Here is a 25988-nt window from a genome sequence, read left to right as displayed (position 1 = left end):
ATAATGTATTAATTGCCAATACCTAAAATGGCATTTTGCATCTAATGAAGTTAGAAAGTTTGTAGTATAACTGGTGATATTATTCCCTAAAACAATTGATTTGACAGAAGTCTCATAGCCAACTTGAAAGCAGTAGGGTGAAAAACGATAACTTAATTAGAAGTGAAGGATGATATTTAATTGATATCTATATTCTTTATTGGTGGGCTGGAGCCATAGCACAGGGGGTAGGGCGTTTGCCTTGCAAGTGGCAAACATGGCAGACCTGAGTTCGATTCCTCCACCCCTCTCGGAGAGCCTGGCAAGCTACAGAGAGTATCTCGCCCGCGCGGCAAAACCTGGCAAGCTACCCGTGACGTATTCGATATGCCAAACACAGTAACAATTGTCACAGTGGAGACATTACTGGGCCCGCTCGAGCAAATTGATGAGCAACGGGAGGACAGTGACAGTGATTCTTTATTGGTATCTGCAACAGCTAGCAGGGAAGCATTTTTTTTAAAGATCATTTTAGAGATTCACCTTTCAAAAGAAAAATTAAACTCCCCAGATTCCAAATTCAGTATTAACCAAATGCATCAGATTCTTTTGTGGCAAAGACAACTCAGTCCAGGTCTACTGACCTTGAGTTGAATGATCTTTCTACATCCTTTATTTAGAAAAGTTATATGGAATTTTTCCTCCTCAATACTTTCTGTATAATTCATTGTTTTATGTTCAAAAGGTACATTTGGAATCCTTCAATTATGAAGCTAGGACAGGATGACCAAAATCATACTAATCCTGTGAAATAGTATGTTCTATTGCAAAATAGTAAGTTGTCAAACCAGTTGAGGGTGCTATCCTCATAGTTATAGGGACAGAAAATTCACAATCATTACATCCTGCATTGTATTTATTTCCCAAAAAATGGGCTGGAGTGATAGCACAGCTGGTAGGCTATTTGTCTTATATGAGGCTGTCCCAGCTTCGATTCCTCCGTCCCTCTCAGAGAGCCCAACAAGCTACTGAGAGTACCCTGCCCGCATGGCAGAGCCTGGCAAGCTACCACAGCATATTAAATATGCCAAAAACAGTAACAAGAAGTCTCACAATGGAGACGTTACTGGTGCTCGCTCAAGCAAATCAATGAATAACGGGAGGACAGTGCAACAGTGCTACCTTTAAAAATATTAGCCGCTTTGAAAGTGATTTGTAATGCTTTCAACTATAGCATCTGACTATAGCAACTGAAATTTCACCATTAGCACTAAATTTGATCAAAAAAATAAAAAGCTCTTGTTGCAATGTACTAGGAGCAGATCAGGAATATTAACATTTTCATTCTTAGAGTTGGCCATTGTCTGACTAGCTACTTATTCTAATGGCTCCCTTAGAGAATTCAGAGGAGAGTTTTACCTAAATGCAAAGCTTGGGGAAATGGAGATGTCTGAAAAACACCTCCAGGAAGCAGGTGTCCCATAAGAGAGAGGCAGAATGAGGTGCAGGCAGATTACACAGCAGTGAAAGAAAGGGAAAGAGAGGGTCAGATGAAAGAAATTAATTCTCCTACTTCTAATTACTTAGCCCTCGGACTACTCCTGAAAATGTCAAAGAATTTTTTCTAGCTTTAAGTTTAGTGATGTCTCTTGATTTTAGTAATCAGCAATGATTGAAGAACCACTGAAAGGCTCTCCTAAGTCATGTTTATACTGCTTACCAAGCACACCTAACTTATTAAGTTGGGAGTCCTTTATAATTTCACTGAGCAGATTGTTGGCACTTGATGAATATTTGTGGCATGAATGAATTCTTCTGTGATTCTTTTTTCTTCTTAACTTTGGAAGCAAACTTCGGAAGTGACTCAACATTGAAGCACAGAAATTACGATACTCAACTCCAGCCTTCCAAAAACAACACGACAATCTGTAACAGCTTGGGCCCCTGGAACTCTTCTCTTGATGAAAAGGGCTTTTAATCTGCTCTGAACAATAAGCTAGCCACTAGTGGATGCTGACTACTTGAAATGTAACTGCAGTGAGACTAAAGAATTCCATTTCAATTTTTTTTTGTCTTGTATTTTTGTTTTTTGGCCATGCCCTCTAGTAGCTCAAGGTCTATTCCTGGCATTGTACTCCACGTGACCAAACTGTGATGGCGCTTTAAGATCCACATATGGTGTCAGGAATTCAAACTCGGGTTCAAAGGATACAAGGCAAGAACCTTAATGTACTGTATCTCTTAATGCACTGAATCCCTAAGAATTCAATTTTAATTTAAGTAACTCCTTAGCCACTTACAAAAACCTATGTTATAGACCACTAGGGTATATACGTATTGTTTTCTGTTCCTCTCACACTGCTTTCAAGAATAGCTTTTTCAACTGATATCATCAATTATTACGTTAGGTACTTCTGATTTGTATTTCTTAATGGAAATAATTAGATTGCCTACAATCACTCTAAGGACCAAACTGGGGAGGCAACATCTGGGGGGAATTCTTCTGTATTACAGAGGAACTTACAATATGTGCTGAGTTTCTAATTTTAACTGTGAACTTAAAAGGCGTGAGTCTGAGTTATAGAAATACTGAAGCATCAGAAATCTGTCCTCTACCACAGGCTGCTCTTCCCAGCCAGTCTTTCTTTTGATTTCCTCCTCCCTCCGCAGGAATCTGGCACCTTCCAGCTGCTTCCAGAGTTTGCATAGCCTGCAACTCCTCCTCGTGTCTCCGCCCCTCCCTTCCAAGGCAAAATGCATCTTGAATTATTTGTGATAACCTCCCTTTCATTCTACCCAATATAACGCCAAGAAAACAGATGCAGGAAAGAGTGAAGGATAGTCAGAAAACAGATTTTGACTACACAGTGCTCTGGTTGGCAGACACTTATATGATAGTAAAAATATAGCCAGGCGGAATGAATATTATCACCAGACCGGTAAGTGTATTTATTTAATATTTTTCAGTGGATAAATGCCCCAGTACAATTTTTTTCCCCGCTAAACAGGTATTCCCTTATCACAGAAGAAGAAACTGGAATATGGAGGTTATGTGGCTTTCTGGAGGCCAAATAAACACAATGCTCCAAAAACAACATTTAAACTTTTCAAGTCTGGTCTTGTTTCCTGCGTCCTTGGGGTTTTGCTCTTTCCCCTTCAAAACACTAAACTGTCCATTAGATGTCCAAATGTACTCTGGAACCCGTTCCAGCCCTTATCCCCTTTACAGAAGAGCAACGACTTAGAACGTCAGCCTTGGAAGGGGGCTTGGAAGTTGCACAGTGTTCATGAACAAAAAACGACTCCCTGGGAATTAATTTCATGCTGTTCAGGAGAGATTTTATTTTGATTCTTTATTGTTATTAAAATATTCACAGCAGGTATTTCCCTGGAGTCCGGATGCTTACATAAAAAAAAAACGCACTCATTTATAAATTGAATTCAACACCATTCCCATCTTTCTTATTCTATACAACAAGGAGGAGACGATGGATTTGTGCACTGGCCCCTATCACTAAGGATGACTTGGAAGAAACATTAGCACTGGCTCCTCCTACATTACTCCCTCCCTCCCTCCCTCCCTCCCTCCCCCCACCCCCCCCACCGTACATGCTTCAGGGTGCGGAATAAAAAACGTCGACGCGTTTGGAAAAGGATTCGAACATTAAAACATGGCTCCGTGATTTTCCACGTAGAGAGACTGCAAACAGCGCCGGTGCACAAGTAGTATTCGAAAATAGATCGGATCCAGAAGTTGGAGGGCTGCGAAGTACAAGTCTTCCAGGGCAGTCTGCAGAGAGACTGTGCATGCTTCCGCCCTGCAAAAAAAAAAAAAAAAAAGAAAGAGAGCGAGAGAAAAAGAAAAAAAAACCCCAAACCAACCACCGTGCAGGCAGGCGACGAGTCGCGACGAATCTCAGCTGCACAAGAGGAAGCGCATCACCTGCAGTTCCAGGCGTGGGAAACGCTGCCGGAGAGGGGAGGGGTGGGGCGGGGTGGGAATTGCAAGAAAGACCGCCAGGGAGGGGGGGGCGCAGTTCGGGGGTCCGGCTGGGGGTCTCCCGGGTCGCTCGGGTGCCCGAGTGCGGGGAAGGCCAGCGCCGGGAGGAGCGGCAGAGGCGAGAGGGACCGACGCTCCACTCGGCCGCGCACGACCTCGCCGGCGAGCTCGCAGCTGCTACCGTCCGGGAGGCGGACTCCGAGGGAGAATCTGGTGGGTGCCGCGGGGCGGGGGGCGAGGCGGGGCGCTGACGTCACCTCCCTGCCCCCACCCCCACCCAGAGGGAGGGATTGGGGGTGGGGGGGGAAGAGGCAGTGAGCCGCCGCAGCTCCCGGCCACAACTCCCAAAGTCGGCGGCTCGCTGCCCGGACATGTCCTGACCAACTTGGCTTCTCCCGGGACCCCCTCTCGCCAGACCCTCGCGCCCTCGGGTGCCCGAGTTTCACCCCGGACGGGAGCCTCGGGAGATGCGGCCACCCGGGTCCGGGCAGCCGCGGCGGATCGCACAGCGGTTGGGGACATGCTGAGGATCGGAGCGAGGCAAAGTTGGTCCTTGGCAGCCGGCTTGGCGCAGTTCTCCCGACCGCGCGGGGATTAGGAGGCTCCCCCGGACTGGCCAGCGGAGCCCGTCTCGGCCGGACCGGTGAGTTGCATTGTTGGCGGCCAGCCCGACTGCCTGGACGTTGGAACACGCTGATGAATTGGGGTTTCGCGGGAGCTCTGGCCGGGAGCCGGTGCCCGGGAGCGCGCGCATCTTCCAGGCGCTCTCGGCCCGCTGCACACCCCCCTGGCACGGCGCGCACGCCCGGGCGCTGGGAGAGCTGGGCCGGTAGTTGGAGAATCCGTATTGCAAGACGGACCGGGAGCTGTTCTCAAGAACTTGGGACGCGCTGCCGTGCGGACGTTATTTCGAATGCAACTTATTATAGAAACGGTGCCCGGGGAGGGCGCCCGGCGGGCCCGGCTGATCTGCAGGGGCGCAGCGCCCTCTAGTCCGGGCACCCGGCAATGCGCGCGCGCGCTGTCCAACCTCGAACTTGGACCCGCTGGGCACTCCCGCTGGACGTGGGCGGGAGCTCCGGAGCAGTCCCTCTCCGCCGTCCCTTGCCACCCACCCACCCACCCACTAGGGGCCCATTTCAAAATTTCAAAATTCCAGCCTCTGGGTGGACTGGCTGCAGATGGGGAGGAAAGCGTTCCCGGGCGCCCTCGAGCCACCTCCCCCTAATTTCCAGGAGCCGTTGGGACGACGAGACCGGGTTGGGGGAGGGGGGGTGAGCAATTCAAAGGACAAACAGACGTGGGTCTTGGAAGACCTTTCCCTTTTGTGCGAAGGCGGTTCGACGGTAGCAAAAGGCTACCCAACTTTGTGTGTGTGTGTGTGTGTGTGAGAGAGAGAGAGAGAGAGAGAGAGAGAGAGAGAGAGAGAGAGAGAGGAGAGAAGAGAAGAGGGAGAGAGGAAGAGAGGAGAGAGAAAGGAGAGAGAGAAAAGAGAGGAGAGAGAAGAGAAGAGAAGAGAGGGAGAGGAAGAGAGGAGAGAGAAAGGAGAGAAAGGAGAGAGAGAAAAGAGAGGAGAGAGAGAAGAGAAGAGAAGAGAGGGAGAGAGGAGAGAGAAAGGAGAGAGAGAAACGAGAGGAGAGAAGAGAAGAGAGGGAGAGAGAGGAGAGAGAAAGGAGAGAAAGGAGAGAGAAAAGAGGGGGGGGGAGAGAGAGAGGGGAGAGGGAGAGAGAGAGAGAGAGAGAGAGAGAGAGAGAGAGAGAGATCAGTAACAAAGTGTCATGTCTCAACTCTTGGCTGTTCTGCGGCGAAGAATTGCAACTTCTTTTAGGCAATTAGGGTTTTCAATGAACCCGGAACACCGGGATCCCCGAATAGCTGTTTTAGCCCGAGTAAGCATTATTAATGATTGGTTACTTATCAAGGAAAGCAGGCATTTTAAAAAGAAAACTTGTTATTATATGTGACAAGAGGTGCCTCATCTTTTTTTTTTTTTTTTTTTTTTACTGTTCTTTGACCTCCACTTCGTCCAGGGTACCCCCCCTCCCCATCCCCCGCGCATCCAGACTGTTGTTGGCTCCGGTTGTGTTTCCTTGCGGATCCGGACGTGGATAAAGGGTGCATTGCACATCGTTAGGGCCTGGAGACCCACTTTTGTGGTTCCAAGTTATAAATAGGATAGACCTGTAACTCCAGGCGCCTTTTGCGCAGTAGGGCCCCAACCAACGTGGCCGAGCGTTTTAGACGGCCTTCGTGATTCTTGGGTCGGGGGATGTGTGTTTAAATCTCAGTTGCGAGCAGAGACGACTTCCCCATTCATCGTACACAGAATCAGCACTCTCATTCTGCGGGCAGAAACACCCTCTTCCCGGTCCCCTGTATCAGGATGCTTCCTAAGCGCTTTAAAATGATCGCAAAGACAACTGCATTGACTTTCAACCGAGACAATTTCCTTTTTCTTTCTTTCTTTCTTTTAACCCTAGACTCGCGTGTGCGCTCCACGATCTTCACTTTTTTTTTTTTTTTGGCCTCGCAAGTCCCTTCCTTTCCACCCGCGGGGCAGGGAAATCGGATTTCTTTGTCCTCCTCGTGTTCACAGGTTGGGGCGCCACAAACTTTCCGAGGTCCGGTCCGACCTCCCCTCCGGGCGGTGCCCCAACTCCTGGGCGCGTTCTGGGCTCCGGCTGAGTCTCCGCCGGGCCGGGGTCTGGAGCTGTGCCCGCGCCGAGGCCCGCGGGGCGGGGGGCGTCCCCGGAGCGCGGCGTCGGGCTGCGGGGAGGGCGGGCGCGGGGCTCCGGCTCTCCCGAGGGAACCTGGACTCCCAGCGGGACTGGACTGAGTCTGGAGAACCCACGAGGTTGCACACCGCTGCCTTTTGTCCCTCGGGACCCCGAGAGTCCGAGGCGGAGGCTTGGGTGCTGGTCCTTGGGGGGTGGCGGGGGGCTTGCGTAAAACCGGGTTTGGGGAGGGTGGGGGGAAGGTTCTGGAGTCCCAGGAGCTCTGCACAAAGAGGTCGCCGGGAAAGCGCTTCCATTTTCCCCAGATCTTCTTGTGGATTGGAGAAGGAAGTCGATTCCGACCTGACTGCATTCCTTCCTAGACCTTTGGGAAGATTTCTTTCTTTTCTTTCTTTCTTTCTTTCTTTCTTTCTTTCTTTCTTTCTTTCTTTCTTTCTTTCTTTCTTTCTTCCCATCCTGCTGTTGCAGACCCAGAACCATTGACATGCATGCAGATTTTGGAATTCCCCCAAGGTTCCGAAGCAGCCTCCAAAAATCCAATGCATGGGCTAAAACGCTCTCTTTTTTTTTTTTTCCCCTAGCCCTTGCAGACTCTTGATTTTTTTTTTTTATTTTGTGAGTTGAAAAAAAAAAAAGACTTTTTTTTTTTCCTTCCCTTCTGCAGCCAGGAAACTTTTCCCAGTCGGTTCCTGGCCGAGAACGTCCGTCTCCGCGGCTGGCCGACACCCAAGCGTCCCCCCCCCCCACACACACGTTTCCTCGACGAAGTGTGGCTCGCACAGCCCTGGCCCCGCGCTGGCCGTCGGGGAGTCGCTGGCCCGTGGCGGGGCGCCGGGCCCGGGAGCCGCCGGGGAAAGTCGACTCGGAGTTTCCGCGGGAGGTGGGCGGGGCGCAGAAACGAGCGCCGGCCCGGAGGGCGTGGCTCGGGGCGGAGGGATACCGCGGGGCCGGCGGTCCAGACGCCGCGGGGCGGCAGAGCGGAGCGCGGGCGAGGTGCGGGCGGCGCCGTGCGGACCTGCGGGCCCTGCGCGGGCCTCGGGCAGCCGCCGACCCCGCTCGGGGGCGCGCAGAGGAGGGAGGGGGCGCTCGCTCCCGGGAGCCCCGCCGCCTCCACCGCCGCCGCCGGCGCCTCCGCCGCCGCCGCCGCTCGGGGCCGGAAACTTTGCTGTAAGTTTGGGGAGCGCTTCCAGCCGGGATGGGGGGCGCGGGGGGCTGCAGCCGCCCCCCACCCCCGGGTCACCCCGCGGGGGCGTGCGGGGCGGTCCAGCCTGGGCAGGGGGAGAAATCGGGGAGGAGAGACAAAAGCCCCGCGCGCTCCGTGGCTGCAGGTGGGGGAGTGCTGGAGTTGCGGCGGCGGTGGGAAAAGTTGGGGGCAGGTTGCGGGCTGCGGTCTGCGGGTTGCGGGCTGCGGGCTGCGGTCTGCGGGTTGCGGGCTGCGGTCTGCGGGGCTCCCGGGCCGCCCCCCGGCTCAGGACTTCCGCCGTGCCCGGGTGCTCGGGGCAACTTGTGCAGCCGAGCTCGTGGCCGCTGCAGGCTCCCAGCGGACCTTTTCCCCCTGGATGAGCCTTCCCCGAGGGCCGCTGCCCGGCGAGGGGTCCCGCACAAAGCTGCGGCTCTCGGGGGCCAGTGCTCAGAGGGACGCGGTGGTTGGGCCCAAAGGCCGTCGAGGAAAACGTGGTGCGGCTCAGCAGTGCAGATTGGGGCTCTTTGCTCCGCTCCGCTGCTTATCTCTTCCCGCAGTGAAGACTTGGTAGATCTTTTTATTTATTTATTTATTTATTTTTTGGGGAAGTAAAGAAGTTGTGGGTCCCCCATGCCTCTTACTTACGCGTGCATCAGTGTTTGCTTCTAGGAAGCTGACTTGTTGCGGTTTCTGATTCGTTTTTTTTTTTTTTTTTGGATGGGGTGGGGGAAGCCTCCTGCTGGTGTGAATTTCCAGGGCTTTGAAAACAAGGACGCAGTTCTGTGCATAGGAAAGTAAACTCAGAACATTTTTTTTTTAAATGTGTTTTCTTCTTCTTTTTTTTTTTCTTTCTTTCCCCTTTCGGTTGCCTGTCTGAGCTCTGGTTTTCTTAAGTTGCTGTGAAAAAGCAAGTCCTTTGGTTTCTTAGTAGAGAAGGGTTTCCCGCCCCCTCTCCCCTCATGGCTATTTCAAAGTGACTGTTGAATTCTGGAGATTGAAGAGACGAGTGATTTTTTTTTTTTTTTACCTAGTTATCATGTCGCAGAATGTTTAAAAAATAGACATTGAAGTTGCATCACCTCTAACTTAAAAGTTTTCAGGGGGCATGGTTGTACAAAAGCTGATTTTTCACGCTTCATACATTTATAGTGATAGGCTTCACTTCATCACTGGTTTAGTAGATAGGTACATTTAAAAAAAAAACAATTCTACAAACCGTGATACTTTTCAGCATTATTCTTACACCTGCAATCATGTCATCTAACACATCCCGTTGTTACAGGTATTTATGAAAATGTGTTTTCCCATTCATTTTTGGCATTGTTTTTATATTTTAGAAGGACACCTGAGGTTCTTCAATTAGAACTGCTTTCTTAAACTATGAGTTGGGCTGTAAAATGCTTAAGACATGATGTAAGAGCAAATTGTGTGATTCTGTGATGTCAGACATGACATAAAAAACTCAGATATGGTTTGATTAAAATGCGAATGTTCCAACCGTACTTTTTTTTGGGGGGGGGGGCTCACATCCGGCGATGCACAGGGATTGCTTCTGGCGGTGCTGGAGGCACCATTAGGGATGCTGGGAATCAAACCTGGCTCGGCTGCGTGTAAGGCGAATGCCCTACCACCTGTGCTTGCTCCAGCCCCAACATTCTTTTTTAAATGCACATTTCACATAAATCTTAATTATATTTTGTCCTGGAATGAAGTGAAATCCCTAGAATCCATTGGATTATCCAGGCTACCTACCTGTATTGTTATGTTGGTACATTTTAGTTAGTCCTCTAGTGGGTTCTCATTGTATTAATCGGTCATTTAAATGCTTCTGGGTAGGTACCAAAAGGGGGCTCTGATGTCTGCACTCTCGTACATTGCCCTGGTCAATGCCCATTTAGCTTTAGACTTAGCCTTTGAGGCGGCCATTTCTTTAAATTTTGCAGGGAAAGGGGTCTTGGAGAGTGGTTGCTTAAGTCCCTCATTAAGTCGACTGTAGTCTGTTCTCCAAGGTTTGGCTGACTTATTTATTTATTTTTTATAGAACCAGTGAGTGAGTCAAATTAGTGCATTATTACTGCATTGCATATTGTCCCAGTGGCCTAATTGTGGCCTAAAAAACCAGATTTAGTTTCAGGGAGCCATGAGGCTCACTGTCTGTTTAATCTTTATGAGTGGGAAATTGCTGTAGCTAAGTTTTTTTTTTTTTTGGTGGGAGAGGGGACCAAATTATATAGGCGATAGAGCCACACTGTGTTTTCGTCTCACACAATTGTTCAGTTTACAAGTGTGTATTTATCTACACGCACCATAAAGGAGTTCTGGGAAGAGGGGCATAGGTTCTTCATTTAACTAACATCTTTCTGATTGCATTGGAAATGAGCATTTTCTTTCAGATTTGTCTTCAGTCAGATAACCAGCTGTATGTTTCGCATTTTAAATTTTGTTTGTTTTTGAGCCACACCTGGAAGTTCTCAGGACTTAATCCTGCTCGGGGATCACTCCTGCTGAGGATCAGGGGGGACTATATGGAGTGCTGGGGATCGAACCGGGGCTGGCCATGTGCAAGGCAAATGCCCTACTTGCTCTACTCTCTCCGGCCCCTACATTTGAAATTATTTAAGACAATCTTCCTTTAAGTTCCGGGCTTAAATATATAGCTCAAATTCCTGCTTAATTTCAAGAGTTCATTATACACATTGAGATAAATCTATAAAGTAATTAAGTGTCTCCTACAAACCACTTAGGAAGATCAGTCATTATTTAATCCTTATCTACTGTAGAAAAGTCAAGCGTGGAGTTTCATAAGAGGCTCTGCAGTACACGCACGGCGTTGGCATCACCTATAGCCAAGTTGGAAGCATTTTCAGGCGGGTGGTGACCTCATTATGAGCTGCTGAAAATTAGAGCCATCTCCCGGGCCGCCATCTGCAGCGTCGTTACTGGCCCGGACGTTGCACCTGGGGCTTGGATGTTGTTTCTTTTAGAACTTGTTTTCCCGTCTTCGCCCTTGTAGCTTCCCCTGCCCTACTTTCAGTCTTGCCTTCTGTGCACTGTTCTCAGCTCTTCATCTCTCTGCCCATTTATGAACTGAACTACTTTGGACCTCTTCCATGCCCAACGTTGGCCAGAGATGGGATGCAGTGGTACTCAAATCATTTCCCTGCCCCCTGGGACCTTACAGTCTGGAAGAGGTGGTGGGCAGTTCTGTGTGGTGCCGTAAGGATGAGGTCAAGGTAGTTCTTGATGGCACCTCAGGGTTCTGGGATCTGGGTACTGGGTGTTAGGGTGAGCCGACTTCTGAGCAGAGAGTGAATCAGGAGTGAATAACTCGAGGTGAGGAAATGACACGTGGAGAAATTGTAGAAACCTGAGTTGTGACTGCCTTTGTTTTTGTGGGAGTGGTGGAGGGGGACTTGGCCAACACCTGGCAGTGCTCAGAGCTTACTCCTGGTTCTGTGCTCAGGGAATCACTCCTAGTAATACCATCCCCAGGATTGAATTTGGGCCAGCCACATGAAGGCGCATGCCTGAATCCCTGTACTAGCTCTCTGGTTCCATGCATAGTATTCCTCTTTGGTTTGAAACAGGAGGTGTACTGAGAGGTTAAATTAGGAAAGGAGGAACTGCAAGCTAATAGAGCGGTGAGGGCACGTGCCTGGGCTTTACCTGGATCCAGTTCCCTGTACCACGTTTCCCCAAGCATCTCTGGTGCAGGCCTGGAAGCCTCCAGGCACCATAGGGCCGGAGCAGTAGCACATCCTCAGGTTCAGTCCCCGTACGCTGAACCACAGACCTGGTTGGTCCAGAATTGCTGAAGGACATATGGACTGTATCTCTGGCGGTTTGAGGGAGGTCAGAGACGGCATGTGTCTCTGGAGTCACAGTGGCAAGATCTTTATGAATATCTATGTGTACGTTGAAGAGAGAATTAATTGGAAGACAGGCATTGAGGTGCCCATATCTTGGCAAGACAGACCGTTTAGTATCATGAATTCTTACAGGTCATAGATTTCCTCTTAGTTTTATTTGAAAAAACTAAAAAATAATTTTGGTGACGGAGGTCACCTTAGGTGGTGCCTGGGGCTAGTCCTGGTCCAGTGCTTGCCGTTGCTTTCTGTGGTCCTGGGTGATACTGCTGGGCTGGGACTCCTACTGCATAGCACCGACTCCTGTTTTGCGAGCGCTCTCTCGGGGCCTCTGAGTTTTATCACTGGTACTTTCCTTTGTTCTGTTTTGTATTTTCGGCCACAGGTTTTTGAGCCCTGAGCACAGGGCTTCCTCTTGGCCCTGCACTCAGGTCTCACCGCTGGCAGTGCTCAGGGGACCGTGTGGGGTGTCGGGGATCAAACCTCAGTTTGCCTGCATGGCAAGCGCCGTGTTCACTGTTTTCCCGAGTAGGACTCTTAATTTTAGACTGAAGTTTAGACGCAGCATAAAGGACTCGTAATGGGAGGGGGATGTGTAGTGTCTTGAGTTAGGCCACTCATTTGATAGTACCTGTGGAGCAATTGAGGTAGAAATGATTTCTTCATAGGACAGAGAGTTCTGAGGAATGCACGCTAACTGGGAAACTGCCTCTGAGAGTCTGCAGGTACAGAAAAGAGAGAAACTGGAGAAAGGAGGTTGGAAGGATGTTTGTTTCTAGGTGGGCAAGAACCCATGTGTTTATAGACTGCAAATAGTGGCATGGAAAATGGGGTCATTTTAGTGTGAGGGATAATTTGGTAAAAGCTGTGGAAGAAGCAGAATGTTGTGTGGCATTCGTTGGCAAAGTCCTCCCTTTGTGTCCCATCTCTGCTGAATTGTGGGATGAGGGGAGAGAGTAGGGACAAGAATTTTAAGAAGAGCCAGAGGAGAAACTTTCTAACTAGTGGCTTCCAATCTTCATACTATCCTCAGACTATTAGCATCCCTGATCCATTATGTAGTGAAATGACTGTATGCAAATTGAAATAACCAGAGTAATTAGACCTGTAATGGAACCTTTTTCTTTGGGGTGTGAAAGAGGTAGCCAGTGTCAGTTATTGGCTACTGTCATGTTCCCCCCTGCCCCCCAATTTCCCATTTTTTTCCATGATGTGTCAGGTGAGATGATCCTAAAAACACAAAAGGCGGGGCTGAAGCCATAGCACAGTGGGTAGGGCGTTGGCATTGCACGTGGCCGACCTGGGTTCAATTCCCAGCATCCCAGATGGTCCCCTGAATACCACCAGGAGTAATTCCTGAGTGCATGAGCCAGGAGTAACCCCTGTGCATTGCCAACTAGTCCATCAGTTCAGCATGAGTGAGGGCCCAAGGTGCCCTTGGTCCCTGGTGTCACCCTGGCTTTGCTCGAGGTCGCACCCTGCAATGCTCTGGGGGTCATATGGTGCCAGGGATTGAACAGGGACCCCAAAAGCAAAACAAAACAAAACAAAACACAAAAGGTAACTGGTCTGCTCTGTTTCAAGCCAGAGTTTGATGAGGAGTATGAACGAGGAGAAAGTGGTTGGAGGATGGATAATATGGCAGTCCTGAATGTAAAGAAGAGAATAAAACTGGACTGACCGCTCTTTGATGTCTCTGTCTCAGTAACACCAAATGACCAGAATGTTACCTTTTTAATACACACATATTTTATAGGTTCATGTGGTAGGTAAATCAAATCACCCAATAGGTTTTATGGCGCCGGGGTGGGGGTGGGGGGCATTTAAAAATCAGGAAGTCTGTTTTCACTTTCTCAGAAGTGAGAAAACTTTCAAAATATTAATTTTCATGTGTGTTGATCGAGTCATGTAAATGTCAGGTTTTTAAGTTCTGAAAAAGTTCTAATGTGCTAAAGATAGATTTGTAGTTCTGCCCTGTCAGTATTTTGATGACCCGTTCCCAGTTAAATTGGAATACATCCTTGGTTCTTTGAAGGAATTGTTTAAATTAAGTCCTTACTAGGGTAATTGGATTTATTGCAGCTTCAGTCAAAACTCGCAGCAAAGAGAGTCATTGAGAAAGTACTGGGGGTGGGGGGCTGTCGGGGGACACACATCTGGCAGGGGTGGGGAGTCATTAGGGCCGCCAAATCCTGTGGGATGGCCCTTGGACTTTCCTGGGCCCACAAATGTGCCTCTCGCTGGCTGCCTGCTGCCAGTTGGCCTCTCTTGTACACCTGCAAATGATGTTATAAATCTCTAGTTGGCCCTTGATAGGAAATAAAGGTTCCCTACCCTGATTAAATAATAAAGATCAGAGGGTTCCGAACTCATTCACCCTACCTCCTTTTCTTTAGGTGGAAAAAAAAGGTGGCGTAGTTCTCCTCTGACAGTCTGACAGTGGACAAGTAAATGTGCATTCCAATGACTGTGGAGGCTGCTACTGCCTTCCAGCAGTTCCATCAAATTCTAGGGGTAGGTCCCCCATTTTGGGAAGCAGATGGAGACCAAGCCAAAAGTCCCTGTTGAGTTCCTGTGCTCTTAGCCTGTCTCCCAGCCCTCTGTTTTCACTGCAGATGTGTTCAGATGGCTTAATGAGACATACATAGTACGACTCTGCAACTGAGCAGCACATGCCAAGTTATTTTCAGGACAGACTGAGAGTTCTGAGTGTGGGGGAGGCGTGGGGGGGGGGGGTGGCAGTTCTTGGCCAAGTAGGCCATCGGTTCAGCATGAGTGAGGCCCCAAGGTGCCCTTGGTCCCTGGTGTCACCCTGGCATTGCTCAAGGCCACAGCCTGCAATGCTCTGGGAGTCATATGGTGCCAGGGATTGAAATGGGATGGGCCATATGCAGTGCTTGCACCTTCATTCCTATGCTGTCTCTTCAGTCCCAAGAATCAAAGCTTTTTAAATAGAAAAATATGTGATTAAAAAAAAAAATAACTAAACACGTGCAGGTTAGGAACTGATTATAACTAAGTAACAAAACTGCTTTTGGGGAACTGAGCAGTAGCACAGCACAGAGGAGGGAGCTCTCCTCGCATGCAGCTGACCCTGCCCTGCCAGGAGTGACCTCTGAGTGCAGAGCCAGGAGCAAGCACTGAGTCCAACCGGGTGTAGCTTCCCCTCTCCCCGCCCCCAACCAACCTCCAACCCCCCCCCCCAAACTACTCAGATACAAGATTTTTTTTTTACTCCTGTTGACTTCCAAGATTATTAAACATTTCTTCAAGATAACAGTATTTTTTTAAAAACAGGAGTCATTTGCATTTTATATTCTGAGATTTTTTTTGGGGGGACAACTTGGACATTCTTCTTTGAAACTACAACTTTGGCAATTTAGATCTCTGAAAAATACTCTAAAAGGTGACACTTGAACTCGAATATTAAGCTTACTTCAGTAAGAAGTTCGATTCTAGTCGCACCTCATGGAAGGAAATGGTAGCACGCATTTCTCTGGAGTGATTTTGTGTTTTCCTCTTGTGTTGAAGGGGGAAAGCTTAATGCTGCTTCTTCATTGAACACAGGGCTAGAATGACGAATAACGCATGTGCGTCTGGCATCTGTGGACACAGATTTAAGAGGGTTTATGCATTTTGTACTGTGTTCCGCCTACCCTCCCGTGTCCAAGGCACAGGAAATGCTTCTGAATCTTTGACTTTGGGTGGAATTTTGAAAGTTACATTCTCAGCATAGGGCTGTGTTTTGTTTTATGAAAAATGTTCAGTCTCTAGAATTAACTGGAACGCTTTACACGAAGGTCTCCTAATGAAGAAATATGAGCGCATTAATATCTGATTTCTACTGGAAAAATTATATTTCTCTCTTACTTTTGGCTTCTAAGAAATCTATACTAAAGATATTTAAGCTTTGGCCCTGAGGCCCTTTCCCCTAAAGGTTAAACTAAGTAAACTTTGTTTTCACTTTGGAAATGGCATAGAAGAAATCCTAAATTACGCTGAGTTCAAGTAGTGTGATCACCTTCTGAGTATCAAAGTGTAGCCTCTGGCTAAAATGGATTTTTGAGTTTAATTTTCATAAGCATGAATTCTTGGTAATAACGTGCTTTTCACATGAAATGCTATTAGTATTTTTCCCCCGTCTTCAGCTTTCACTGTTTGTATTGCATAGAATAACAGCTATAATTTTTTTGATGGTGGCATTTTATAGTGAAACCTCAGTTCACAGGTCTTGGTTACATTACAGTAAAGTTAATATCTTCTAAAGGTGTTTTCCCTTCTGATCAAAAGAATCGCGTCTAACAATTTGTTCTAGTTACAGTAGCTTGGCCAAGTTTGCAGAGTAAATTCAAGGTTTTGAAAGATCTTGGTTGTGAATGTGGTGCAGAAGTTTTTTCTGGCTTCCGTCCAGCTCTGATGGGTCCTGTGAGAACAGCTGTGGTGGGTGAGTTGTGAAAGGTGTTCCAGTGTGTGGGAATCCAGCGGTGGATGTTGGTGGCAGAGACTGTGGTTGAACGGAGCACGCAAGACGCCATGGGATTGAACAGCTGCAATAATTTGACTCCAGGGTCCTTTTCCTTGTGACGTGTGGAAGTAGGTGTTCAGGACACAACTGGTAGGAGAGTGACGCGGCTCCAGACAGTGTTTACAGCTCAGCTCCAGGTTGTAATGTTATTATTTCTCTGTCATGCCTCTGAGTTTTGCTTCTGCCACCTCAGTGACTGCTCTGTCTCCTTGGCCCTTCCCTCCTTTTTTTCTCTCTTTGAAGTCTGGGCATGCGTTAGACTCTTTGGGTTTCTTCTCTCTTTCTGGACTTATATTGGTGAGTTCTTGTGATTAGTGGTTTGAAATACCATCCGGCAGGGTTCTGGCCACTCTCAAATTTGAATCTCCAGTCTGGATGCAAATCTCGCCCATACATCTAAGTGCCCACTCAGAATCTTCGGTCAGGTCACAGTTGACATTTCCAGGTGAAATTTGCCAAGGACTGAATCCTGATACTACTCCCTAAGATTGCTTCCTTCCTGTCTTCCTTCTCGCACGCGGTACCTGGAAACCAAGTCTTGCTTGCTACACAGTCCTTAGCATCATCCTTTTTTCGCTTTTCCCCTTGTTTTCCACTCCCATCTTCCACTTTATTAGCAGGCCCTGAAATAGATGTGGAATTTGACCACTTCGCACCACCTCCATTACTATGTTGGGCTCAGCGTGACCCCTTAACGCAGTGACTTCTAACTGCTCTCCCTCGACCTCTGCCATGGCGTCTCTATTCCTTCCTTTCCACTTTAACTTAGAGCATGTCACTCTGTTTAAAAATCCTCACATGACTTACCATTTTCTTTGGAGTAAAACCCAAAGTTCTGAAAAGCACACTCTGACCAGGTCCCTACTGATCTAAAGTTTAGAAGTGATTGAATGAACACACAACTGGGGAGAACAGTCTCCCTTGATCGTATCAGGATCCTGAGGAACTATTTCATGTAGCCTCCTTGTGGCCAGTACACTGTGACCGCCTTCCAGCGCGCACATACAGGACACAGGATGGGAAAGTGGGGCGAGGACTAATGGATGCCTGCCCTCCAGAGCTTCATCAACATGCCAGCCTCAGTGTGCATGAGGCGTGTTGTATGATGTGATGAAAGTGGTACTTGATCTCTGCGCTCTTCCTTCCTCTCCCAAACCCAGGCAAATCCAAAATAGTTATTCCACCTGACGACTCTGTGCAGTATCTTACCAGTACTTTTAAAACCATAAGCGTTGAAATAAAGATCAAGGAATTGGTGAAATCCAGAGACCGAAGTGATACAAGATCTAAACATAGGGGGGTAGTTGAGTAACATCTTAGGATCGTAAAAGGGCACTGAGTCAAATCTGAGGAAATTCAGAGAATGAAGTGTCAGCTTCAGTTAATGACCAATGTACCACTATTGGTTTACAAGTTGTGACCAATATGAGATGTTAACAATAGGGTTAAACCCTCTTAGTAAATCTTCTATAACTTTAATAAAATTACTCTGAAATTAAATTTATTTTTTTTAAAAAAGTCTCCTTCCTCCTCCAGCCAGCCACAGCCTTTGATGTTTCTCTAGACTTTTCTATTGGAGATGCTTTTAACCCCAGAGGACATGTGGCCGTATCTGGAGACCTTTATTTTAAGCTGATGGGGAGGGGACGCTATAGGCATTTAATGGGTGGAGAACAAAAATCATGCAAGGCATCCTCCAGCGCCTCCGATAGCCATCCTCCCCCCTCCTCCCCCATAATTATATGCCCCGGTTGTCTGTCCCTTTTGAGTGTAGGGTTCTGTTTCCCTTCAGTTTCTCGTGCTCTGCATTTCATAGTTTCTCCTAGAACTTAATCATCAGCCTCACTTTGTTGAGCTCCTAATCAGCACTTGCCATCAGTTCTCTGTTTATTTGTCTGTGTGTCAAGGAAGTCTTATCTTTCACGAGGGTTGGTAGGTCATTTGGTTCACTTTTGTATTCCTAGCAACTGTAGCACTGTCCCTGACTCATACCAGGTTCTCATTAAATATTTATTGTGAATGAATCAAATGCCGACATGGAGTAAATGATAAAGATAACATATACTTACGCTAAAAATTCTAGGTAATATAGGGCTGGAGAAAGGTGTCAAGGTGCTTGCCTTGTGTGCGGCCCAACACTGCTTGGCCCTGAAGCAAAGCCTGGATTGACCCTTGAGCACAGAACTGGTAATAAGCTCCAAGCACCAGTGGATGTGGCTTCAACTCCTTCCACCCTGCAAAATCCAACACAGGGCACTCACTCGCTCCCATTCAGAGTGTATAGAAAAATGAAAGCGTAGAGTATTTCCCCAGCTACCTGTTTTTTTTTTTTTTTGGTCATACTCAGCGATGCACAGGGCTTACTCCTGGCTCTGCACTCAGGAATTACTCCTGACAGTGCTCAGGGGACCATATGGGATGCTGGGAATTGAACCCGGGTCCACCGCGTGCAAGGCAGATGCCCTACTTGCTGTGCTATCGCTCCAGCCCCCCAGCTACCTGTTCTTGAGAAGTTCCTGCTGCTAAGGATTTATTTCTGCAGGATATTTAGCCTTTTCCTTCCCTGGGATGGAAGGCAGGGCTCTCACGGGTGAGGCAAGTGTGCTCTCCCCTCTATCTGTTCTCATGCGTGTTTTACACGCACCCACACTTTATCTTCTCTCTCTTTTTTTTTCTGTTTCAAGCATAAGTGGGATTTTCTCAGTTTTGCCTCTTTACATACCAACATGTAGAATACCATCTCTTTTTTCCTTTCAAAGCTGCATGGCAGTTTGTGTGTAGAATAAGGAAAACCATTTTAACTTGTGGTAGAGCCTGGTTTGTTCAATTTACTGTAAAATGGGTGGGAGTAGTGATGTTCCCTACAGTGACATTGCGTGTGTGGCATTGTCTTTTAAAGAGGTCTTTAAAGCATTTTCTTTATTATATGTGCACTATTCTATGCCATCTAGTCCTGCTTTGTAAATGCCTTGGAATTGGACTCTCAATTTTTCATGGGCTTTACCAATCTGCAGCTAGCAGAGGGGGTGTCAGAGAGCTAGTTCTGTGTTCAGCACGTAGCACACAACTGAAATCCTTACTTGAACAAAATGACTGGCATGCAGAGTAATAGTGCAGTGGCTAGGGCGCTTGCCTTGCATACGTAGACCCGGGTTCAGTTCCTACTAACCAATATGTGTCCTTGAGCCTCTGCCGGGAGTGATTCCTGAGCTCTGAGCCAGGAGTTAACCCTGAGCACTGCCAGGTGCCAGGTGTGGCCCCAAAAATAAAAAGTAAAAATAAAATTACTGGTGTATTACATAATAATCCCAAACATTAGTAAGTTACTGAACATGAGAACTGTTTAAGAAGTGTAGAGAGAGTTGGGGGAGATTGTTTAATTTTGTTTAAATTCTAATTTTTTTCCTCCCAGAGTCCAGAAATCTGTTTAGATTGTTGATTTCCCTTGCTCGGGAGAAGTTACGATAACTGAAGTACAATTTAGAGTGCCCAACTGGAACATGATTCAGTATCAATTAAGCTTCTTAATGCTTTCCGACGATCAAGTCTTTCCTTTCTTTCATAATGGGATGACTAATGGGGCAAAGTTGGCGGTGGCTGAGATAAGATACTGTAAATTAGTATTGCCATCCTCATTTTCAACTTGACTGTTAGAGCAGCCCTCCAGTCCGATGACTCTTTCACCTTTGCTTCCATTCACGTTTCGTGAACATTCGTTTGTGAGGGCTGGTGCCAAGGGTACAGAACTGCCCTCCACCCACAGGGTTGGGATGTCTCTGTGAAGCTACTTTGATTTGCAAGGTGAATCGCTTTGCATTCAGAGAAACAGTCGGTTCCAAATGAATTGCCCTGCTCCCCTGCCAGGTCTCAGCCCAGGGGACTGCCCACCTCCTACAGGCGACCCTTTCTCACATGTCCTCTCCACTTCCTGCCATCTCCTGCATTGATTGGGCTCTGCCAGTGAGAGGCAGTCAGTGGTATTACACCCTGATATTGGCCCCCAGGGGCAGCTGGCTCATTGCTCTGTAGACAAGAAGCACCTTCAATTTAAACAGCGTTGGTGGCAAATGCTCACGGAGTTCTTGAGAGCCAGGGAAAGCCTTATCCACTCATGCTGCTGGTTTTCCTCTTGTAAACGGACTTTTTTTTTTCTTTTGGCTTCAGTTGGCAGTTCTGAAATGACCTCAGTGTCAAACTTGATGATATAATTATTTTAATACCTTTAAGTAGGTATGTTGTGCTAAATGAGACCATAAATGCTTATATTATGCGGGGAGTGAACATAATCATTCTTATAAAGATATAATTTCAGGTTAAATTTTGAAGTGTGATTATAAACTGTCATTATGGAAGGTCATAGAAAATCTCTGTTGGAAGTTTTGTTGGTGGTGGTACTAAGTTAGAAACTTCTCGTGCCCAGTTTTGCTGTAGCATTAACTTTGTGAGCTTTGGAACATTCAATTTTTTGTATATTAGCAAACATCAAGTGTTCATTATCTACCTTTTTTGCAGACATTTGTATATGTTGTGAAGATTTAAATAGAAAAAATACAGTTTCGTTACTACTGCAGGCAGTTTTTTCGTCCAGTGCTCATCATGATTTTTTTGAGTTATCAAAAATAAAAAAATGGTTCTTCTTAAACTTAATTTTAAACAAATGAGAAGTGTCAATATTTATGTTAGGAAACAGGTATACGAAATGGCCGCGTTTACTTATAATTCATACTTTAAAATACTTTCTTGAAATACGAGATGCAAACCAAATTGTAAGGATAGAAATTTTAGTCTTTTAGTCAGTTGCATTTCCCTGAAGTAAAGATCCTTATTTCTTTTTTCTGTTTTAGGTTCCTGAGAAACAATGGGGAGATACTTGGCTCTGCTTCTGCTTCTGCTCCTCCTCCTCCAGCATTTTGGGGACGGTGCTGGAAGTCAAACACTTGAACAGACTCCACCACAGTTTACACATTTCCAGTATAATGTCACTGTGTATGAAAACTCTGCAGCAAAAACCTATGTTGGGCACCCTGTAAAGATGGGTATTTACCTTACAAATCCATCATGGGAACTAAGGTACAAAATTGTCTCGGGAGACAATGAAAACCTCTTCAAAGCCGAAGAATACATTTTGGGAGACTTTTGCTTTCTAAGAATAAGGACCAAAGGAGGAAATACAGCGATTCTCAATCGGGAGGTGAAAGACCATTACACATTGATAGTCAAAGCAGTGGAAAAAAATACCAACGCTGAAGCACGAACAAAGGTCAGGGTACGAGTGTTGGATACAAATGACTTGAGGCCATTATTCTCACCCACCTCCTACAGCGTGTCTTTACCCGAAAACACAGCCCTCAGGACCAGTATTGCAAGAGTCAGTGCCACAGATGCAGATATAGGAACCAATGGAGAATTTTACTACAGTTTTAAAGACCGAACAGACATGTTTGCCATTCACCCCACCAGTGGTGCAATCGTTTTAACGGGTAGGCTTGATTACATGGAGACCAAGCTCTACGAGATGGAAATTCTTGCAGTGGACCGCGGGATGAAGTTATATGGTAGCAGTGGGATCAGCAGCATGGCCAAGCTGACGGTTCATGTTGAGCAGGCCAATGAGTGTGCTCCCGTGATAACCGCAGTGACATTATCACCATCAGAACTGGACAAGGACCCAACGTACGCCATCGTGACAGTGGATGACTGTGACCAGGGTGCCAATGGGGAAATCGCTTCTTTGAGCATTGTGGCAGGTGACCCCCTCCAACAGTTTAGAACAGTGAGGTCTTCCCCAGGGAGTAAAGAGTATAAAATCAAGGCGGTTGGTGGCATTGACTGGGACAGTCATCCCTTTGGCTACAACCTGACCCTGCAGGCTAAAGATAAAGGAAGCCCTCCCCAGTTCTCTTCTGTAAAAGTGATCCACGTAACTTCTCCGCAGTTCAAAGCTGGGCCAGTCAAGTTTGAGAAGAGTGTTTACAGAGCCGAGATAAGTGAATTTGCTCCTCCCAACACTCCCGTGGTCATGGTCAAAGCCATCCCGCGTTACCCTCATTTGAGGTACGCTTTCAAAAGTACGCCCGGCAAAGCGAAGTTCAGTCTGAATCAGAACACTGGCCTCATTTCCATCTTGGAGCCAATCAGAAGACAGCACGCCTCCCATTTCGAACTCGAAGTCACGGCAAGTGACAGAAAGGTCTCCACCAAAGTCTTGGTTAAAGTTCTCAGTGCCAACAGCAACCCCCCCGAGTTCACCCAGACAGCGTACAAAGCTTCTTTCGATGAGAATGTTCCCATTGGCACCACTGTCCTGAGTGTGAGTGCCCTGGACCCCGATGAGGGTGAGAATGGGTATGTGACTTACAGTATTGCCAACTTAAACCATGTGCCATTTGTGATCGACCATTTCAGTGGGGCTGTGAGTACCTCAGAGACCTTGGACTATGAGCTGATGCCACGGGTCTACACGCTGAGAATCCGCGCATCAGACTGGGGCTTGCCCTACCGCAGGGAAGTTGAAGTCCTTGCAACAGTCACGCTCAATAACTTGAATGACAACACACCCTTGTTTGAGAAAATAAATTGTGAAGGAACAATTCCCAGGGATCTTGGTGTGGGCGAGCAGATCACAACGGTTTCTGCGATTGATGCTGATGAGTTGCAGTTGGTCCGCTATCAGATCGAAGCTGGGAATGAACTAGAATTGTTTAGCTTGAACCCCAGCTCTGGGGTATTGTCCTTAAAGCAGTCCCTCATGGATGGCTTAGGTGCAAAGGCGACCTTTCACAGCCTGAGAATCACAGCTACAGATGGAGAGAACTTTGCCACCCCATTGTACATCAACATAACCGTGGCTGCCCCTCGCAAGCAGATAAACTTGCACTGTGAAGAGACCGGAGTTGCCAAAATGCTGGCAGAGAAACTCCTGCAAGCGAATAAGTTACACAGCCAGGGAGAGGTGGAGGATATTTTCTTTGATTCTCATTCTGTCAATGCCCATGCGCCACAGTTTCGAAGTGCTCTTCCAACTAGTATTGAGGTAAAGGAAAATCACCCTGTAGGTTCCAACGTTGTTCTCATGAACGCTACTGACCTTGACACTGGCTTCAACGGGAAATTGGTCTATGCTATTTCTGGAGGAAATGAGGATAGTTGTTTCATTATTGACATGGACACAGGAATGCTAAAAATTCTATCTCCACTGGACCGTGAAACAACAGACAAGTATACCCTGAATATCACAGTATATGACCTTGGTATACCACAGAAGGCTGCCTGGCGTCTCCTGGATGTCAGAGTTCTGGATGCCAATGATAATCCACCTGAGTTTTTACAGGAGAGCTACTTTGTTGAAGTGAGTGAAGACAAGGAGATCAATAGTGAAATCATCCAGATAGAAGCCACAGATAAAGACCTAGGTGCAAATGGACACCTGACCTACTCTATTCTTACAGACACAGATAAGTTTTCAATTGACAGTGTGACTGGGGTCGTTAGAATTGTGTCTCCTTTGGATCGTGAAATACAGCATGTGCATTATTTGAAGATTGAAGCCAGGGATCAAGCCAAAGAAGAAGCTCAGTTGTTTTCCACTGTACTTTTGAAAGTATCATTAGAGGACGTTAATGACAACCCACCAAAGTTCATTCCACCTAATTACCGTGTGAAAGTTCGAGAGGACCTTCCAGAAGGAACCATAATCATGTGGTTGGAAGCCTATGATCCTGATTTAGGTCAGTCTAGTCAAGTGAGATACAACCTCTTGGACCATGGTGAAGGACACTTTGATGTGGACAAGCTCAGTGGAGCAATCAGGATTGTACAGCAGTTGGACTTTGAGAAGAAGCAAGTGTATAATCTCACTGTTAGGGCCAAAGACAAAGGGAAACCCGTTTCTCTGTCTTCTACCTGCTTTGTTGAGGTCGAAGTCATTGATGTGAATGAAAACTTACACCCACCAGTGTTTTCCAGCTTTGTGGAAAAAGGTGTAGTGAAAGAAGACGTCCCTATTGGCTCATCAGTCATGACAGTATCAGCTCATGATGAGGACACAGGAAGAGACGGGGAGATACGCTATTCCATTAGAGATGGCTCTGGTGTTGGCATCTTCAGAATAGATGAAGAGACTGGTAAGAATGTTCTTAAGCAGGCTTGATCTTCCTTCTCTAAAATTAATTTCGGTCCTGTACTTGTAGTACTGGTTCCTTCATAACACTCCTTTGACTTTAATAAGGGTTGAGCGTAGAACTGTATATATGTATGTACATCCATCTATAGAGACACGTGGTTTATAAGACATGAAGGGTGCACTAAAAGAATCGAAGTGAGTTAAGTATAAAATGATAAAGAAACAGGAAAAGGTTGAAATCACGACTGATCATGGATCTCATAAGTTTGAACTCTGCATTGTCAGGAAAAAAAACCCCTCACTGTTGTTTTGCTATATCCGGAAGAAATGCTTCCTTAGTTTAAAGGCTAATATGTTTGCATCCTCACACTTTGAACAGTCGCTGTGTAGCATGCCATGCAGAAATTATTGTCTGCCCGCAGAATTGTGAGGACACGAATCACTGAGCTGGATCTTGGCCAACAAAGAGAAGGCTGTACTGAAACATCTATACTTTGAGCTGCTTTATTTAACATCTCCAGATCTTGAGGGTCAGATCGAGGGTTGCAGAAGATGGAACTGAAAACTTCTTGCTTTGAATCCCGGCTCTTTTCAATTTATGAATTTCTTAAGAACGGTCACTTTTACATTCCCCACTCCCACTTTTCTAATGTGGTCTTTGGAAGTCTATAAAGAACTGTTGTAAATTAAAGTTAAGACAGGAACTAAAACCAAATCTTAATTTACATTTCCTTGATGAGTTCTATAACCATTGCTTTTGGGTTTTTTTTTTTAAGCATTTCTCTGCAACAAAGGAGTATTTTTATTGTTGCTTTTAAAGGACTACTTAGTGTTTTATGCCTATAAATTTAAGAGATTGGGGTGTTCCTACTTCCACAGAAAGGGATAAAGAAAGTAACTCAACCAGGCAGTATTCTGGAATAGAGGTCTAGTGGCTTTCAGAGCTAAATTGCTGTGTCAGGCCTTTCTTGTGTTAAATTAATGAGGCCAGGGGATGAGTTGGGATTAAGGGAATGGGATTGGTCAGCATGTAGAAAATTGTACTTACAACCTGAGATTTACAGGTTAGAGAAAACTTGGACATTTGTAGGACGTTTTTACTTTGCGGGGTGAAAAATGGAGTATAGTAGATTCATGTTTATTTGCTTTTTGAAATGGAATAGAAGTTATATATTGATATTTACATATTGACCTGTTACACCGGGCACGTTTTGGCAATAGAATCATTCGCATAAGTTGTTGAGATTTTTGGTTAGACTGCTGTCTGATAGTGTAAGTTCTTTCAGAAAAGCCATTATATTCTGAGCAGTACAAGTTCTAAATTTAGCCATGCAAAGTTTTGTCTGTAATTTGTCTCAGTCGTTACTTGGTCATGTTGGGAGTTCAAAGGCGTGACTCTCAGATTAGGAAAATTTGGAGAGATAGGATAACAAGTTGGATGCTTGGCTTTCAAGAGGCCACTGAGTTGATCCCCAGCACCATGTGGGGATGGCCCTGAGCACAGCCAGGTATGGTCTCACAGGACGAGGAGGAGGAGGAGGAGGAGGAGGAGGAGGAGGAGGAGGAGGAGGAGGAGGA

General features: G+C 46.7%; 1 protein-coding gene across 1 annotated transcript in view; it reads left to right on the top strand.

The window, feature by feature from the left end:
* The first annotated feature begins 4170 nt into the window (after nucleotides 1–4170).
* The window catches only part of FAT1 (FAT atypical cadherin 1), a 131524-nt gene continuing 109706 nt past the window's right edge, over nucleotides 4171–25988 (top strand). Inside the window, exons 1-3 of the mRNA XM_056114414.1 lie at nucleotides 4171–4192; nucleotides 4395–4622; nucleotides 21133–24411. Of these exons, the coding sequence (XP_055970389.1) occupies nucleotides 21147–24411 (3265 nt within the window). The 5' untranslated portion in view covers nucleotides 4171–4192; nucleotides 4395–4622; nucleotides 21133–21146. The remainder of the gene's footprint in view (nucleotides 4193–4394; nucleotides 4623–21132; nucleotides 24412–25988) is intronic.

The sequence above is a fragment of the Sorex fumeus genome, unplaced genomic scaffold (genome assembly GCF_029834395.1).
Source record: "Sorex fumeus unplaced genomic scaffold, SorFum_2.1 ptg000024l, whole genome shotgun sequence".
NCBI classification, from domain to species: Eukaryota; Metazoa; Chordata; class Mammalia; order Eulipotyphla; family Soricidae; genus Sorex; species Sorex fumeus.
This window is presented reverse-complemented; position numbering and strand designations above follow the sequence as displayed.